The sequence below is a fragment of the Leucopleurus acutus genome (genome assembly GCF_964270905.1).
Source record: "Leucopleurus acutus genome assembly, chromosome: 1".
NCBI classification, from domain to species: Eukaryota; Metazoa; Chordata; class Mammalia; order Artiodactyla; family Delphinidae; genus Leucopleurus; species Leucopleurus acutus.
Genome location: NC_139142.1, coordinates 203,367,184 through 203,384,558, shown reverse-complemented (window position 1 = coordinate 203,384,558; position 17,375 = coordinate 203,367,184). Strand labels below are relative to the sequence as shown.

General features: G+C 40.7%; 1 protein-coding gene across 1 annotated transcript in view; it reads right to left on the bottom strand.

The window, feature by feature from the left end:
- ODAD2 (outer dynein arm docking complex subunit 2) overlaps positions 1-17,375 on the bottom strand; it is a gene marked incomplete at its 3' end in the record, with an annotated part of 115,860 nt that overhangs the window by 75,362 nt on the left and 23,123 nt on the right. The window contains exons 7-9 of the mRNA XM_082850920.1: positions 17,129-17,334; positions 15,640-15,738; positions 10,251-10,398 (exon numbers count right to left, since the gene is read on the bottom strand). Of these exons, the coding sequence (XP_082707046.1) occupies positions 10,251-10,398; positions 15,640-15,738; positions 17,129-17,334 (453 nt within the window). The remainder of the gene's footprint in view (positions 1-10,250; positions 10,399-15,639; positions 15,739-17,128; positions 17,335-17,375) is intronic.

Sequence of the window (17,375 nt, the reverse complement as noted above, 5' to 3'; positions counted from 1 at the left end):
GCCAGGGGGTGGCAGAAACCCGACTCGGCTGACGTCTTTCTGACACTGGAGGTCGCGCCTCTAACTCTTCATTATTCTGCCTCCTGGCCTGGCCGACGCTTCGGCCCCCTTTGGCTCTTTATTTCCTTTTACTAATGAAATTAAGTTAATAGACCAAAATTCTTTGCGTCAACACCAGGGCTCTTCCAAACCTTCTTCCAAAGGCCATGTCTGAGCCCCAGTGCCTGTCTGGCTCAAGCGCTGGATGACAGAGATCTCTGCTGCCAGTTTTCCCCCAGAGGACATGCGCTTCATGAGTAGAGGCTATGGGCAGCCCTGTGGCTCGGGAAAGGTCAGGTGGGTCTCCTGAGTCTGGACTTTGCTGCCGCGTGTGCTGGGCTGGCCACTGCCCTGACTGGGTGGTTTGTGCACAAAGACGACTGCCGAGGCAGAGGCAGGGGCAGGAGCACAGGGATGGAACGCCAGCCTATGCTCCCTCCACACGAGTGTTTCCAAACTCTGACAGATATGAATCTTCCAGATTCTGGAATAAGAAACTGGAATTCCCAGAAATTCTCAGGAATTCCTGAAATCATGTTATTTCATATTTGTTCCTAAATTTTATTTACATGTTACTAAATAATAATGTTGACCATAATAGTAAATTATTTCCATAATAAACAACGAACCATTTATTTATGATAGAGATGCTAAAAATTTCAGAGGTTTTCTGTAAAAAAAACTATATATTGCAATAACATGTAAAAATGATCTCCACCTGTTATCTGGTAACAGAAAACATTAGGAGAACATTAACACAAAATAAGTGCTAAATAAAAGCCATTTTAGGGGGGTGCTGGGAAGATGGCGGAAGAGTAAGACGCGGAGATCACCTTCCTCCATACAGACACACCAGAAATGCATCTACACGGGGAACAGCTCCTACAGAACACCTACTGAACGCTGGCAGAAGACCTCAGACCTCCCAAACGGCAAGAAACCCCCCATGTACCTGCGTAGGGCAAAAGAGAAAAGAATAAACAGAGACAAAAGAATAGGGACGGGCCCTGCACCAGTGGGAGGGAGCCGTGAAGGAGGGAAGGTTTTCACACACTAGGAGCCCCTTCGCGGGCGGAGACTGCGGGGGGCGGAGGGGGGAAGTGTCGGAGCCGCGGAGGAGAGCGCAGCCACAGGGGTGCGGGGGGCAAAGCGGAAGATTCCCGCGCAGAGGATCGGGGCCGACTGGCACTCACCAGCCCGAGAGGCTTGTCTGCTCCCCCGCCGGGGCGGGCGGGGCTGGGAGCTGAGGCTTGGGCTTCGGTCGGAGCGCAGGGAGAGGACTGGGGTTGGCGGCGTGAACACAGCCTGCAGGGGGTTAGTGCACCACGGCTAGCCGGGAGGGAGTCCAGGGAAAAGTCTGGAGCTGCCGAACAGGCAAGAGACTTTTTCTTCCCTCTTTGTTTCCTGGTGCGCGAGGAGAGGGGATTCAGAGCGCTGCTTAAAGGAGCTCCAGAGACGGGCGCGAGCCGCGGCTAACAGCGCGGACCCCAGAGACGGGCGGGAGACGCTAAGGCTGCTGCTGCCGCCACCAAGAAGCCTGTGTGCGAGCACAGGTCACTCTCCACACCCCCCTTCCGGGGAGCCTGTGCAGCCCGCCACTGCCAGGGTCCCGGGATCCAGGGGCAACTTCCCCGGGAGAACGCACGGCGCGCCCCAGGCTGCTGCAACGTCACGCCGCCTCTGCCGCCGCAGGCCCGCCCCGCACTCCGTGCCCCTCCCTCCCCCGGCCTGAGCGAGCCAGAGCCCCCGAATCAGCGGCTCCTTTAACCCCGTCCCGTCTGAGCGAAGAACAGACGCCCTCCGGCGACCTACACGCAGAGGCGGGGCCAAATCCAAAGCTGAGCCCGGGGAGCTGTGCGAACAAGGAAGAGAAAGGGAAACCTCTCCCAGCAGCCCCAGGAGCAGCGGATTAAAGCTCCACCATCAACTTGATGTACCTGCATCTGTGGAATGCCTGAATACACAACGAGTCATCCCAAATTGAGGAGGTGGACTTCGAGAGCAAGATTTATGATCTTTTCCCCATTTCCTCTTTTTGTGAGTGTGCATGTGTACGCTTCTGTGTGAGATTTTGTCTCTATAGCTTTGCTTCCAACATTTGTCCTAAGGTTCTATCCATCCCTTTTTTTTCTAAATAATTATTTTTTAATTCAATAACTTTATTATACTTTATTATATTTTACAGTATCTTCTTTCTTTCTTTTTTCCTTCCTTCCCTCCTTCCTTCCTTCCTCCCTCCCTCCCTTTCTTTCCTTCTTGCCTTCTCTCCTTCTTTTCTTCTTTCTTTCTTTCCTTCTTCCTTCCTTTCCTTCCTTCCCTCCCTTCTTTCCTTCTTTCTCTCTTTCTTTCTTTCTTTCTTTCTTCATACTTCTACTAATTCTCTCTACTTTTTCTCCCTTTTATTCTGAGCCGTGTGGATGAAGGGCTCTTGGTGCTCCAGCCAGCAGTCAGGGCTCTGCCTCTGAGGTGGGAGAGCCAACTTCAGGACACTGGTCAACAAGAGACCTCCCAGCTCCACATAATTTCAAACGGCGAAAATCTCCCAGAGACCTCTATCTCAACACCAGCACCCAGCTTCACTCAACGACCAGCAAACTACAGTGCTGGACAACCTATGCCAAAAAAATAGCAAATCAGGAACACAACCCCACCCATTAGCAGAGAGGCTGCCTAAAATCATAATAAGTCCACAGACACCCCAAAACACAGCACCAGACGTGGACCTGCCCACTAGAGAGACAAGATCCAGCCCCATCCACCAGAACACAGGCACTAGTTCCCTCCACCAGGAAGCCTACACAACCCACTGGACCAACCTTAGCCACTGGAGACAGACATCAAAAACAACGGGAACTACGAACCTGCAGCCTGCAAAAAGGAGACCCCAAACACAGTAAGATAAGCAAAATGAGAAGACAGAAAAACACACAGCAGATGAAGGAGCAAGATAAAAATGCATCAGACCTAACAAATGAAGAAGAAATAGGCAGTCTACCTGAAAAAGAATTCAGAATAATAACAGTAAGGATGATCCAAAATCTTGGAAATAGAATGGACAAAATGCAAGAAACATTTAACAAGGACCTAGAAGAAATAAAGATGAAACAAGCAACGATGAACAACACAATAAATGAAATTAAAAGTACTCTAGATGGAATCAATAGCAGAATAACTGAGGCAGAAGAACGGATAAGTGACCAGGAAGGTAAAATAGTGGAAATAACTACCACAGAGCAGAATAAAGAAAAAAGAATGAAAAGAACTGAGGACAGTCTCGGAGACCTCTGGGACAACATTAAACGCACCAACATTCGAATTATAGGGGTCCCAGAAGAAGAAGAGAAAAAGAAAGGGACTGAGAAAATATTTGAAGAGATTATAGTTGAAAACTTCCCTAACATGGGAAAGGAAATAGTTAATCAAGTCCAGGAAGCACAGAGAGTCCCATACAGGATAAATCCAAGGAGAAACACGCCAAGACACATATTAATCAAACTGTCAAATATTAAATACAAAGAAAGCATATTAAAAGCAGCAAGGGAAAAACAACAAATAACACACAAGGGAATCCCCATAAGGTTAACAGCTGATCTCTCAGCAGAAACTCTGCAAGCCAGAAGGGACTGGCAGGACATATTTAAAGTGATGAAGGAGAAAAACCTGCAACCAAGATTACTCTACCCAGCAAAGATCTCATTCAGATTTGATGGAGAAATGAAAACCTTTACAGACAAGCAAAAGCTGATAGAGTTCAGCACCACCAAACCAGCTCTACAACACATGCTAAAAGAAACTTCTCTAGGCAAGAAACACAAGAGAAGTAAAAGACCTACAATAACGAACCCAAAACAATTTAGAAAACGGGAATAGGAACATACATATTGATAATAACCTTAAATGTAAATGGACTAAATGCTCCCACCAAAAGACACAGATTGTCTGAATGGATACAAAAACAAGACCCTTATATATGCTGTCTACAAGAGACCCACTTCAGACCTAGAGACACATACAGAATGAAAGTAAGGGGATGGAAAAAGATATTCCATGCAAATGGAAACCAAAAGAAAGCTGGAGTAGCAATTCTCATATCAGACACAACAGACTTTAAAATAAAGACTATTAGAAGAGACAAAGAAAGACACTACATAATGATCAAGGGATCGATCCAAGAAGAAGATATAACAATTGTAAATATTTATGCACCCAACATAGGAGCACCTCAATACATAAGGCAAATACTAACAGCCAAAAAAGGGGAAATCGACAGTAACACATTCATCGTAGGGGACTTTAACACCCCACTTTCACCAATGGACAGATCATCCAAAATGAAAATAAATAAGGAAACACAAGCTTTAAATGATACATTAAACAAGACGGACTTAATTGATATTTATAGGACACTCCATCCAAAAACAACAGAATACACATTTTTCTCAAGTGCTCATGGAACATTCTCCAGGATAGATCATATCTTGGGTCACAAATCAAGCCTTGGTAAATGTAAGAAAATTGAAATTGTATCAAGTATCTTTTCCGACCACAACGCCATGAGACTAGATATCAATTACAGGAAAAGATCTGTAAAAAATACAAACACATGATGGCTAAACAATACACTACTTAATAATGAAGTCATCACTGAAGAAATCAAAGAGGAAATAAAAAAATACCTAGAAACAAGTGACAATGGAGACACAACGACCCAAAACCTATGGGATGCAGCAAAAGCAGTTCTAAGGGGGAAGTTTATAGCAATACAAGCCCACCTTAAGAAGCAGGAAACATCTCGAATAAACAACCTAACCTTGCACCTCAAGCAATTAGAGAAAGAAGAACAAAAATACCCCGAAGCTACCAGAAGGAAAAAAATCATAAAAATCAGATCAGAAATAAATGAAAAAGAAATGAAGGAAACAATAGCAAAGATCAATAAAACTAAAAGCTGGTTCTTTGAGAAGATAAGCAAAATTGATAAACCACTAGCCAGACTCATCAAGAAAAAAAGGGAGAAGACTCAGATCAATAGAATTAGAAATGAAAAAGGAGAAGTAACAACTGACACTGTAGAAACACAAAAGATCATGAGACATTACTACAAGCAACTCTATGCCAATAAAATGGACAACCTGGAAGAAACGGACAAATTCTTAGAAAGGCACAACCTGCCAAGACTGAATCAGGAAGAAATAGAAAATATGAACAGACCAATCGCAAGCACTGGAATTGAAACTGTGATTAAAAATCTTCCAACAAACAAAAGCCCAGGACCAGATGGCTTCACAGGCGAATTCTATCAAACACTTAGAGAAGAGCTAACACCTATCCTTCTCAAACTCTTCCAAAATATAGCAGAGGGGGGAACACTCCCAAATTCCTTCTACGAGGCCACCATCACCCTGATACCAAAACCAGACAAGGATGTCACTAAGAAAGAAAACTACAGGCCAATATCACTGATGAACATAGATGCAAAAGTCCTCAACAAAATACTAGCAAACAGAATCCAACAGCACATTAAACGGATCATACACCATGATCAAGGGGATTTATTCCAGAAATGCAAGGATTCTTCAATATATGCAAATCAACCAACATGATACACCATGTTAACAAATTGAAGGAGAAAAACCATATGATCATCTCAATAGATGCAGAGAAAGCTTTCGACAAAATTCAACACCCATTTGTGATAAAAACCCTGCAGAAAGTGGCCATAGAGGGAACTTTCCTCAACATAATAAAGGCCATATATGACAAACCCACAGCCAACATCGTCCTCAATGGCAAAAAACTGAAAGCATTTCCACGAAGATCAGGAACAAGACAAGGTTGCCCACTCTCACCACTCTTATTCAACACAGTTTTGGAAGTTTTCGCCACAGCAATCAGAGAAGAAAAGGAAATAAAAGGAATCCAAATCGCAAAAGAAGAAGTAAAGCTGTCACTGTTTGCAGATGACATGATACTATACATACAGAATCCTAAAGGTGGTACCAGAAAACTACTAGAGCTAATCAATGAATTTGGTGAAGTAGCAGGATACAAAATTAATGCACAGAAATCTCTGGCATTCCTATACACTAATGATGAAAAATCTGAAAGTGAAATCAAGAAAACACTCCCATTTACCATTGCAACAAAAAGAATAAAATATCTAGGAATAAACCTACCTAAGGAGACAAAAGACCTGTATGCAGAAAATTATAAGACAGTGATGAAAGAAATTAAAGATGATACAAATAGATGGAGAGATATACCATGTTCGTGGATTGGAAGAATCAACATTGTGGAAATGACTCTACTACGGAAAGCAATCTACAGATTCAAGGCAATCCCCATCAATCTACCACTGGCAATTTTCACAGAACTAGAACAAAAAATTTCACCATTTGTATGGAAACACAAAAGACCCCGAAGAGCCAAAGCAATCTTGAGAACGAAAAACAGAGCTGGAGGAATCAGGCTCCCTGACTTCAGACTATACTACAAAGCTACAGTAATCAAGACAGTATGGTACTGGCACAAAAACAGAAAGATAGATCAATGGAACAGGATAGAAAGCCCAGAGATAAACCCACGCACATATGGTCACCTTATCTTTGATAAAGGAGGCAGGAATGCACAGTGGAGAAAGGACAGCCTCTTCAATAAGTGGTGCTGGGAAAACTGGACAGGTACATGTAAAAGTATGAGATTAGATCACTCCCTAATACCATACGCAAAAATTAGCTCAAAATGGATTAAAGACCTAAATGTAAGGCCAGAAACTATCAAACTCTGAGAGGAAAACATAGGCAGAACACTCTATGACATAAATCACATCAAGATCCTTTCTGACCCACCTCCTAGAGTAATGGAAATAAAAACAAAAATAAACAAATGGGACCTAATGAAACTTCAAAGCTTTTGCACAGCAAAGGAAACCATAAACAAGACCAAAAGACAACCCTCAGAATGGGAGAAAATATTTGCAAATGAAGCAACTGACAAAGGATTAATCTCCAAAATATACAAGCAGCTCTTGCAGCTCCATAACAAAAAAACAAACAACCCAATCCAAAAATGGGCAGAAGACCCAAATAGACATTTCTCCAAAGAAGATATACAGACTGCCAACAAACACATGAAAGAATGCTCAACTTCATTAATCATTAGAGAAATGCAAATCAAAACTACAATGAGATATCATCTCCCGCTGGTCAGAATGGCCATCATCAAAAAATCTAGAAACAATAAATGCTGGAGAGGATGTGGAGAAAAGGGAACCCTCTTGCACTGTTGGTGGGAATGTAAATTGATACAGCCACTGTAGAGAACAGTATGGAGGTTCCTTTAAAAACTACAAATAGAACTACCATATGACCCAGCAATCCCACTACTGGGCATATACCCTGAGAAAACCAGAATTCAAAAAGAGTCATGTACCAAAATGTTCATTGCAGCTCTATTTACAATAGCCCGGAGATGGAAACAACCTAAGTGCCCATCATCGGATGAATGGATAAAGAAGATGTGGCACATATATACAATGGAATATTACTCAGCCATAAAAAGAAACGAAATTGAGTTATTTGTAATGAGGTGGATAGACCTAGAGTCTGTCATACAGAGTGAAGTAAGTCAGAAAGAAAAAGACAAATACCGTATGCTAACACATATATATGGAATTTAAGGGGAAAAAAATGTCATGAAGAACCTAGGGGTAAGACAGGAATAAAGACACAGGCCTACTGGAGAACGGACTTGAGGATATGGGGAGGGGGAAGGGTGAGCTGTGACAGGGCGAGAGAGAGGCATGGACATATATACAGTACCAAACGTAAGGTATATAGCTAGTGGGAAGCAGCCGCATGGCACAGGGATATCGGCTCGGTACTTTGTGACCGCCTGGAGGGGTGGGATAGGGAGGGTGGGAGGGCGGGAGACGCAAGAGAGAAGAGATATGGGAACATATGTATATGTGTAACTGATTCACTTTGTTATAAAGCAGAAACTAACACACCATTGTAAAGCAATTATACCCCAATAAAGATGTTAAAAAATAATAATAAAGTAAAAATAAAAGCCATTTTAAAAACTGAAAGATGACATTAAAATATTTTTCATTTATAAGATATTCTTAAAATACAATTTTAAAATACACAAAGCATTAACCGTTCTATCCAATAGTCTTGATTTTTGTTTCAGGACAAATATGCCAGATGTTAAAAATGTTTTTTTTCGTTTTACATTGACATTGGTCAAATTGTTGACAGGCTTCCAAAAGCATAGCCAAGTTAGGCGTTAGAGTTTGCATCATATATGCTCATTTCCTTTTTTAATGATGAAAATATTTTATCTGCCTGCCCTGATTCTGGTTGGACCATTGAGGTCTATGTTGTTTTTGCTAATTAAGATTTTAGATCACTTTCTGGTTTCATGATGCATTGTTGCACAACCCACACTCACATCTTCCTCTCTTTGCATTTCTTATGTTCAATTACTTGGAAAGAACAAATTGTAATACATAATATATACAATATAGTGAATATTCAAACACAAAACAATGCCCGGGTACATCCAATGACATACCATTGAGATCTCCTAGCAAGCTCACCAGGGCTACAGAGAATCACAGATCAAAATTTCAGATTTAACGGCTTACTTTGCTTTACAAATTTGTTATTTCTTAGAACACCACTAACAGGACTTGTATGAAGTATATGATGCATATTAGCAGATCATTTATTTTTACAAGAATGACTTGCACATACACATCATTTAGAGCACGGCAACAGCTACAAGCGAGGCTGACCGCCTGGGCTGTGACCACTTTACTCTTACTGGTTCCCGTCCTGATGCCTGGAAATGTCTACCTTCACCTTTGATTCTGCTGCCAGAATTTTCTTTTTTTAAAAATTTTATTGAGGGATGACTGGCAAATATAATTGTATCTGACGTGTACAATGTGCTGATTTGATACCCACGTATGCTGTGGAATGATTACCAAGATGATCAGCAGGTGTTGCTCTCCATGATGTCAGTAGATTCCTCTGAGCCAGTAATGTCTTCAGGAAGATTATTAAATTTTAATTGTCAAATTTTAATTCTAACTTCCCATTTTCCCAATTTCTTGACTGATTTTTCTTGGGATTCAGGATTCAGGAAAACATAAAAAACTTTTTCTGAGAAGTGCTGAGAATTGCCGCTGAGACTGTGTCCAACAGGCAAGCGGGCATATTTTTCTTTCAGGAAAACCTTTTTTGGCTTGCTTATACCTACCAGACTGTCCACGCAGCGGGCCTCTGTTGAATTCACCAAAATGTGCATATAGGCTAGTTCACCTGTCAGCTTGGGACGACCTCAGAGGCACAGGAAAAGTACCCTTTAGCGATTTAGCAGTCACATAAATATCTTGAACTATGCAAAGCTTAGCAAATGCAGGAGGACAAGATGACGTAAGTCAAAATGCTGTTTTCACAAGTACTTCTGGGCTATCGCTTTAGACCTGGCCTCGCCATTTATCGATATCCAATATCAGAAATGAACAGTGATCTGGGCTTGGGTGAATCATTTTCCTTGCCCCACTCCACATTCAAGGACTTAAATATTGATACACTGTTATATGGGCCATTTATTTATTTATTATTATAAAATGTTTTCACACATGGGATATTACTTGAGAGTAATGGAAATGGACCAATATATATTTTAAGCACCTACAATGTATCAGACACACCACATGCTTCAAATGTGTTTTCTCAGTCCTTAAAATAATCCTATAGTGGGTATTACTAATTTCACTCCATGGGTTGGGAAAATTAAGGCTCAAAACCATAACTTTTCAACAGCCACATTGCTAGTAAGTGATACAACCTAGAATTTAGTCTAAGTCCAACTTCAAGACTCCTTGCTCTTTCCACCGCATCATACTGCAGGTCATAAAATGGTGGCAGGTCACAATATCTGACGGCTGCCATGGCCCGCGGAGCGCTCCCCAGCTAGGGGAGAGGGCTGGTACCTGACGGCCCAGCTGCTCCATGAGGACGAACCTCGCTATCCTCAGGGTAACAGGACCTTCCCCTGTGCACACTGAAGTAGTAACAGGGATACTTACTACCCTTACTTGAAATAAATATATAGTCAACTTGGAAGCAGAACATACATTTTCAGGAAAAAATTTTAAATAAACATTGCAAACATAGTACAAAAGGTTTCTCTCTCACCTTCAAATATTTCACCAGCTTCTGAATTTGCCAGTATTCTGATGGCAAATCTGCATTTGTTTCCTGAAGATGGTCAGGTGGTTCTTCATCTTCCTCACTCTCTGAGGAGCTCTCACTAATAATCTCCTCAATCTTTTCAACACTCTTACTAAGAACAACAACAACAAGGTATAATAAGTATGTTTATGCTACAGTATGGACATGGTTATAATGTTACTATTTCAGCAACATGTACACAAGCAATGGATAAGGTACCAACACCTTCTGAGTTCTGGAAGATCTTTGTTAATATCTGTATGAGGAGGTGAGCAAACACGTCTCAGTAGCAGATGCATTTCAGTATTATTGCTACGGGTGCAATAATAATAAAGAACACAGCAAGAAATGGCAAGGGTATTAGGTAAACGACCGAAGACTGCAACTGGTCATAGCAGTTGACTGACTTAACATGTTGTTCTTTATATTTACATTTCTTTTATTTACTTACTTAAAATTGAATACAATTAAAAATTCAGTTCTCCAGTCACACTGGCCACACTGCAAGTGCTCAATAATCATAGGTAGCTAGTGGCTACCGTACAGGACAGCTCAGAAATAAACCATTTCTATTACTGCAGAAAGCTCAGTTGGGCAGTGCTGCCAGTGCCCCAAAGGGAAGGCATTTATTCCCTTACCAAAGAGAGTTCACTTTATTCCTCACTGCTCTAGAGGCTTCTAACTTAACACCAAGGTCACAGACACAGGCTAGTTCACTCAAGCCCTTGGGAACATAGTCAATTCATCCTTATCTTCTTTCTTTCTCTCCCTCCTTTTCTCTCTCCATCCCCCCAGGTGCTCTCTTCCATAAAACTCTTTCCTAGTCTTTTCCATTTGGAAGCATAGTAGGAGGATGGGTAATTGTCAAGTTTCATTATTTTTAAGGTTCTACCATTCTCTTAATTTCTCAAAGGTTTTTCAGCACAGACAGCTCCAATTCTTGTACTTTCAAAAGTGCAGAATGGTGCAGCTGTGCTCTCTGGGCCACAGTGGGGGGAAATCCTGAACTGAAGGGCCTGGAGCTGAGTTTCAGTTTTATGTATCCTCTTGTCCAAAAGATGTCAGGAAACCTGTGTTGGTTAAAGAGGAAAATCTGGTACGTCAGGTCTACCTAAAAATGAAGTAAACCCCAATGTCCACTGCAGCATTATTTACAATAGCCAAGACACGGAAGCAATCCAAGTGTCCACGGACAGATGAATGGATAAAGAAGACGTGATACATACAAACAATGGAATATTAGTCATAAAAATAGAAGGAAATCCTGCCATTGGTGACAACCTGGGTGGACCTGGAGGGTATCATGCTAAGTGAAATCAGTCAGCGGAAGACAAATACTCTATGATTTCATCTATACGTGGAATCTAAAAATAAAAAACAAAAACAAAACAACAACCAAACTCATAGAAATCAGACTTGTGTTTACCAGAGGTGGAGGGAGGGAAACTGGGGGAAGGTGTTCAAACGCTACACACAGGTATCTGATAAATAAGTGCTGGGGATGTGGTGTACGAGATGACTACGCTAACACTGCCGTGTGGTGTATCTGAAAGTCGCTTAGAGAGTAAGTCTGAGGGTCCTCATCACAAGAAACAGAGTTATTTACAACTACATAAGGGGGTGTAAATTAACTGAGCCTATTGCAGTCATTTCACAATACACGTATGTCAAGTCATAGGGTGCACCATGAGCTTATACAGAGCTGTATGTCAATTATATCTCAATAAAACTGAAAAATGCCACACACATACATACACACACAAAGATATATCAGGTTTTCTGTACATAGCTAAAGCAATGCAGAAAGACAGCTACATGGCACTAAAGGCCTACATAAGAAAAGAGAAGTCTCAATTCAGTCATCTAAACTCACATCTGAAGAAACTAGAAACAGAAGAGCAAAACACACCCAGAGAAAACAGAGAAAAGGAAATAATAAAGAGAAGAAGTCAGTCAGACTGAAAACAGAAAACAGCTTGAAAACTCTATAAAAACAAACAACTGCTTGTTGAAAAGACCAATAAAACTGACAAAGCTCTAGCAAGACTGACAAAAAAAGAGAAGACACAGATTTCCAGTACCAGAAGTGAATGAAACGTAGCATATCACTACAGATCCTGCTGACAACAAAAGGATCATAAGAGAAAACTATGAACAACTGAACATTAATTTTGACAATTTAGATACAACGGACCAACTCCTTTAAAGGTACAAACTACCGTAACTTAACCAATATGAAGCACATAATTTGAACAGCACTACAACTATTAATGGAATTAATTCATAATTTTAAAACTCATAGCAAAAGTCTCCAGTTCCAGATGATTTCACTGGAGAATTTCAACAGGCATAGAAGTACTAACACCAATTTTATACAATCTCTCCTAGAAAATACAAGAGAACGGAACTCATTTTATGAAGCCTGATATCAAAACCAAAGTGCAAACAAAAACAACACAGTGTTATTGAATATCCCTCATGAGTGTAGATGCAAATATTCTTAACATACTATTAAGCACACATAATTCAGCTAGATATAAAAAGAATGAGCCCACCATGACCCAGTGGGGTTTATTCCAGGAATGCAAGGCTGATTCAGTATTCAAAAATCAGCCATTGTAATCTACCACAGTAGCAGCCTAAAGAAGAAAAATGACATGACCATACCAAGTGATGTAGAAAAACCATGTGACAAAATTCAACACCCAATGGTGATTAAAACTCTCAGAAAACCAAGAATAGAGGGGAACTTCCTCAACTTGATAAAGAATATCTGTACAAAAACTATCATCATACTTTCTGGTGAAAGACTGAATGCTTTCCTCCTAAGATTGAGAAAAAGTAAGAACTTTGATCACTGACAGTCAACATAGTACTGGCGTTTCTACTTCTAGATGTAAATCTAACAAAACATGTACGGGACTTATATGCTGAAAACTGCTGGTGAAGGAAATCAAAGGCTTAAATACACAGACATACAGTGTTCATGGATTGGCAGAGTCTACATAGTAAAGAGATCAATTTTCTCAAAACTGATACAGAGTTTTAATGCAATTTCTATCAAAATCTTCAGTAAGTTTTTTCTGTTAGATATAGCAAGGTCATTCTAAAATTTATGTGGAAAGGAAAAAAGCTAGAATAGGTCAAAACGATTTTGGGAAGAAAAATAATAAAGTGAGAGGAATCACTTTACCAGATTTCAAGATTTACTATAGAGCTACAGTAATCAAGAATGTATGGTGTTGGCAAAGGGCTGGACATAAAAGTCAGCTGCACAGAATAAAGATCCAGAAATAGACCCACACGAGTACACCCACCTGATTTTTGATTAAGGTGAAAAAGCAAGTCAAAGGTGGAAAGATAGCCTTTTCATCAAATGGTGCTGGAGAAATGACCTAGGGCAATGGATCTTGACCTAGGTCTCATACTTTATATAAAATTAACTCAAAATGGATCCCAGTCTTCAATATAAAATGTAGAATTATTAAACTTTTAGGAAGAAAACATTGGAGATAATCTTCAGGACCAAGGGCTTTGTGACATCAAAGGCACAATCCATAAAAGAAAAAACTGATAAATCAGACTTCATCAAAATTAAAGAGTGCTCTCTGAGAGGCCCTATTAAGAGGATGAAAAGACAAGTCACAGAAAGGGAGGAAATATCTGCAAACTACGTCTATAACCAAGGATATCCTGGATAGAAAAGAACTCTCAAAACCAACATTTAAAAAACAAATGATTCAACTAGAAAATGAGCAAAAGACATAAAGAGACATTTCACTGATGAGCATAAAGGGACGGCAATAAGCTCACGACAAGATGTTAACATCATGAGCCATTAGGGAAATGCTAAGACCACGATGAGCTATCACTACACAGCTTTCAGAAGAGCTGAAATACAACACGCAACAATACCAAATGCTGGCGAGGATGAGGGGAAACTGAGTCTCTCAGACGTCACTGGTGGGAACATAAAATGGTGCAGCCAGTCTGGAAAAGGTAGGCAGTTTCTTAAAAAAGCTAAACACACACAATTACTATCTTGTCAGCAACTGGGCATTTGTCCTACAGGAATGAACACTTCCATCTATACAAACACCTGTGTGTGACTGTTCACAGCAGCTTCATTTCTAATAGCCAAAAAGTGCAAACAACTAAAAGGTGCATTAATACGTGAATAATTTTAAAAACTACCACCGCATGGTATATCCATACGATGGAACGCCACCCAGCAATCAAAAGGGACAAACTATTAATACATGCAACAACTCAGGTGGATCTCAAGGGTATTATGGTGTTGAAAAAAAGTCAATATAAAAACATGTATGAATCTATTTATATGGCGGTCCAAAATGACGAAATTATGAAAATGGCGAACAGATGAATGGTTGCTAGGAAGTGGGAATGACGGGGGTTGTGGCTATAATGGGGCGGCCGGGGGATGTCTGTGCGGGGTGAACAGTGCTCTATCTAGCCTGGTCGCCACGGTCATCACACAAAGCTGCACAGGGTATAATGACACTGAACTATACCTATACAATGTACCCGTGTTAATCTCCTGGTTTTGATCTTGTACCACAGTTACGGAGGATGCAGGATTTAACCATTGGGCGAGGCTAGGTGAAGGGTCTATGGGACCTCTCTGCACTATCTCCACAACTTTCTGTGAACCTACAATTATTTCAAAATAAAAAGCTTTAAAAAGTTGTCAAAAAATTAATAGTTTATTATGTCTAACTCCCCAAAATGGCATACACGTTGTAGAGTGTCTTAAAGTTTGTTTTTTCCAAGTGTGCAAATTTAAAATGTGAAATTTCTGCCATTTCTTCCCACCACCACCTTAGAGTAAAAATGGCTGAACCTTCTCCCCAGATACGTCACTTTTATCAAACGGAAAACTGGGTAAGAAGCTTATTAGCTGGCCTTCTAATAATGGCTGTTTTAATGAGAAATAACATTTATCACTTTAGAACTGGCAGAGCCATCAGTGACCAGTAAAGTAAGGCTCAGAAAGATGACAATTTTGCATGACATGATTATTCAGAGGCCAGAGATCAGATAAGAGCCCAGTTTTGCTACCACTTAGTTAACTGCTTTTTGCATTAAATATATTCATTTACAAAGAGTTAACTAATACCAGTAGATCACTGTATTAAAGTAACTCCACATTAAAAGGATATTCCGTAAATGTATTGAAAGAAATCCACTATTACCATTTTTACAGCATTCCTACTAACTGTCAATATAGATATCTTAGGACCCTAATGTGAAAGTAAAACACCATTAACCAGCATTAACTAGCCTGTTGCATAGGGCTGGCTTTAAAGAACTGGTCATGTGAACAGAAACTCACCGAATTAACTGTGCTTTTCCAGATGAAGTAGATGGTCTGGACTTTTCAAGTCTTCCTCCATGTTTTTCTTCTTGGGTGTCTCTTAGTGAGCTTTTGTTCCTAAAGAGATATTAATTTTATTAATTACTTTATGCTGACTAAAAGGAAATTAAAATAGAAATGTATACAAATATTCCATCATTTTCACGCATCCAAATGATGTGTTTTCCTAACACAGAGAACGACTATGAGCTCCAGTCTCATCTGACACCTGAGAGGCCCCTTTTGTCGTTCAGGCACAGCCATGCATTTTATGTAACGGAGAAACACTCTGTCCAGTATTTCTTTGTGCTAGAAACAGGCCTTCATAGGCTGCCATCATTGGGAAGGTCCTTCAGTCTGTCCTGGATCACAGCTGCCTGTTTTTCCACCTTGCCCACCTGACACTGCAGCAGGTCCTATGCCTGATTTTCTGGATACTCTCAAGCTTAGTCTACACCTTGGCATGTACTGGGTTTGCATTAAATACTTGTTTAGTGAATTCTTAATTGAAGAAAATAAGCACATGCAAAAAGCAGCATTTTATAATTCACCTCCCCATTAACAGAGTAGCCCATACATTTGTCATTTTCAGACTCACTCTTTCAAACACAGCCACAAAGGTCAAACACCCCAAAATCAGTGAGACTCAGAGGACCAAGCATGTCTCCTCCTTCCACAGGACTCCTCTGCCAGCTCTCTGAGTTTGCACCCAAAATACAATCACCTGTGGCTCTCAGAATCCCTGCAGGTGAGGACCCATGTGACCAGCAGGGACCCAGTTCTTAACCCAATAAGGGGATGACATGGAATAAAAATCGGCTGTAACTTTTAACCTATTTGCTAAACTTGAAAAGTGCTCTAGGTGCTTCTGTTGCGTGTTGGTAACACTGGCTTTGGCACCAATTTACAGAGGGTCCTAAATGGAACTAGGCTTGTATATTTCAGACGTTCATCAAACCTGTGTCCACTTTACTCAGACCATCCATATGTTTGCAGTTCTATCCTTTTTTATAGTACTTACTTAAAGTTCTGTTAATATACGAGATACCACGTCTATGAAGTTTCCCCTAATTACACATAAGGGTACATTTAATCACATAATTTAAAGTGGAATTCTTCTAACACTTACTTAATCAGGTCCCTACCACAATGTTTACATTTCCCATGGGATTCCTCCATGTGTTTTTATCATCTTTTTCACGTGTTATTTGCCCTGACTCACCAACCACATGAAAGTGAATTGGGCTCTCCCTCCCTCCGTGGTGCTCTGCACACAAACGCTGTTGGCTGTCAAATCTTTCTGCCTGGAACGTGAAGAGGACAAGAAGGAACCAACTTATATTATGGAGGGAGGTGTGAGTATCTCCTCTGTAGTTTTCTCTGATGAAACTGAGTTATGTGAAAAGTTGGGCAACTGTGTGGTTAGCAAGGATGTATCAGAAAACCCATCATGTAAGCGTCTACATACTTTTTGGCATCAAAAAGTATGGTCTTCCAGTTCAAACTTGGCTCTAATCTCTTGGTCATCTGACTCCTTCCCAAACTGATTTGCTTCTTCTCCAGCGCACTCCCGCGGGAAGCAGTGCTAGCTTTACGTAAAGCGGCTGCTTCCTCCTCAGGTTCCTCATTAGGCTGATCCTTTTCCTTTTGCTGTTCTTCATTGGATCTAACCTCCTTTAATTAAAAAAGAAGAGCATATTTTTACCATGATATCA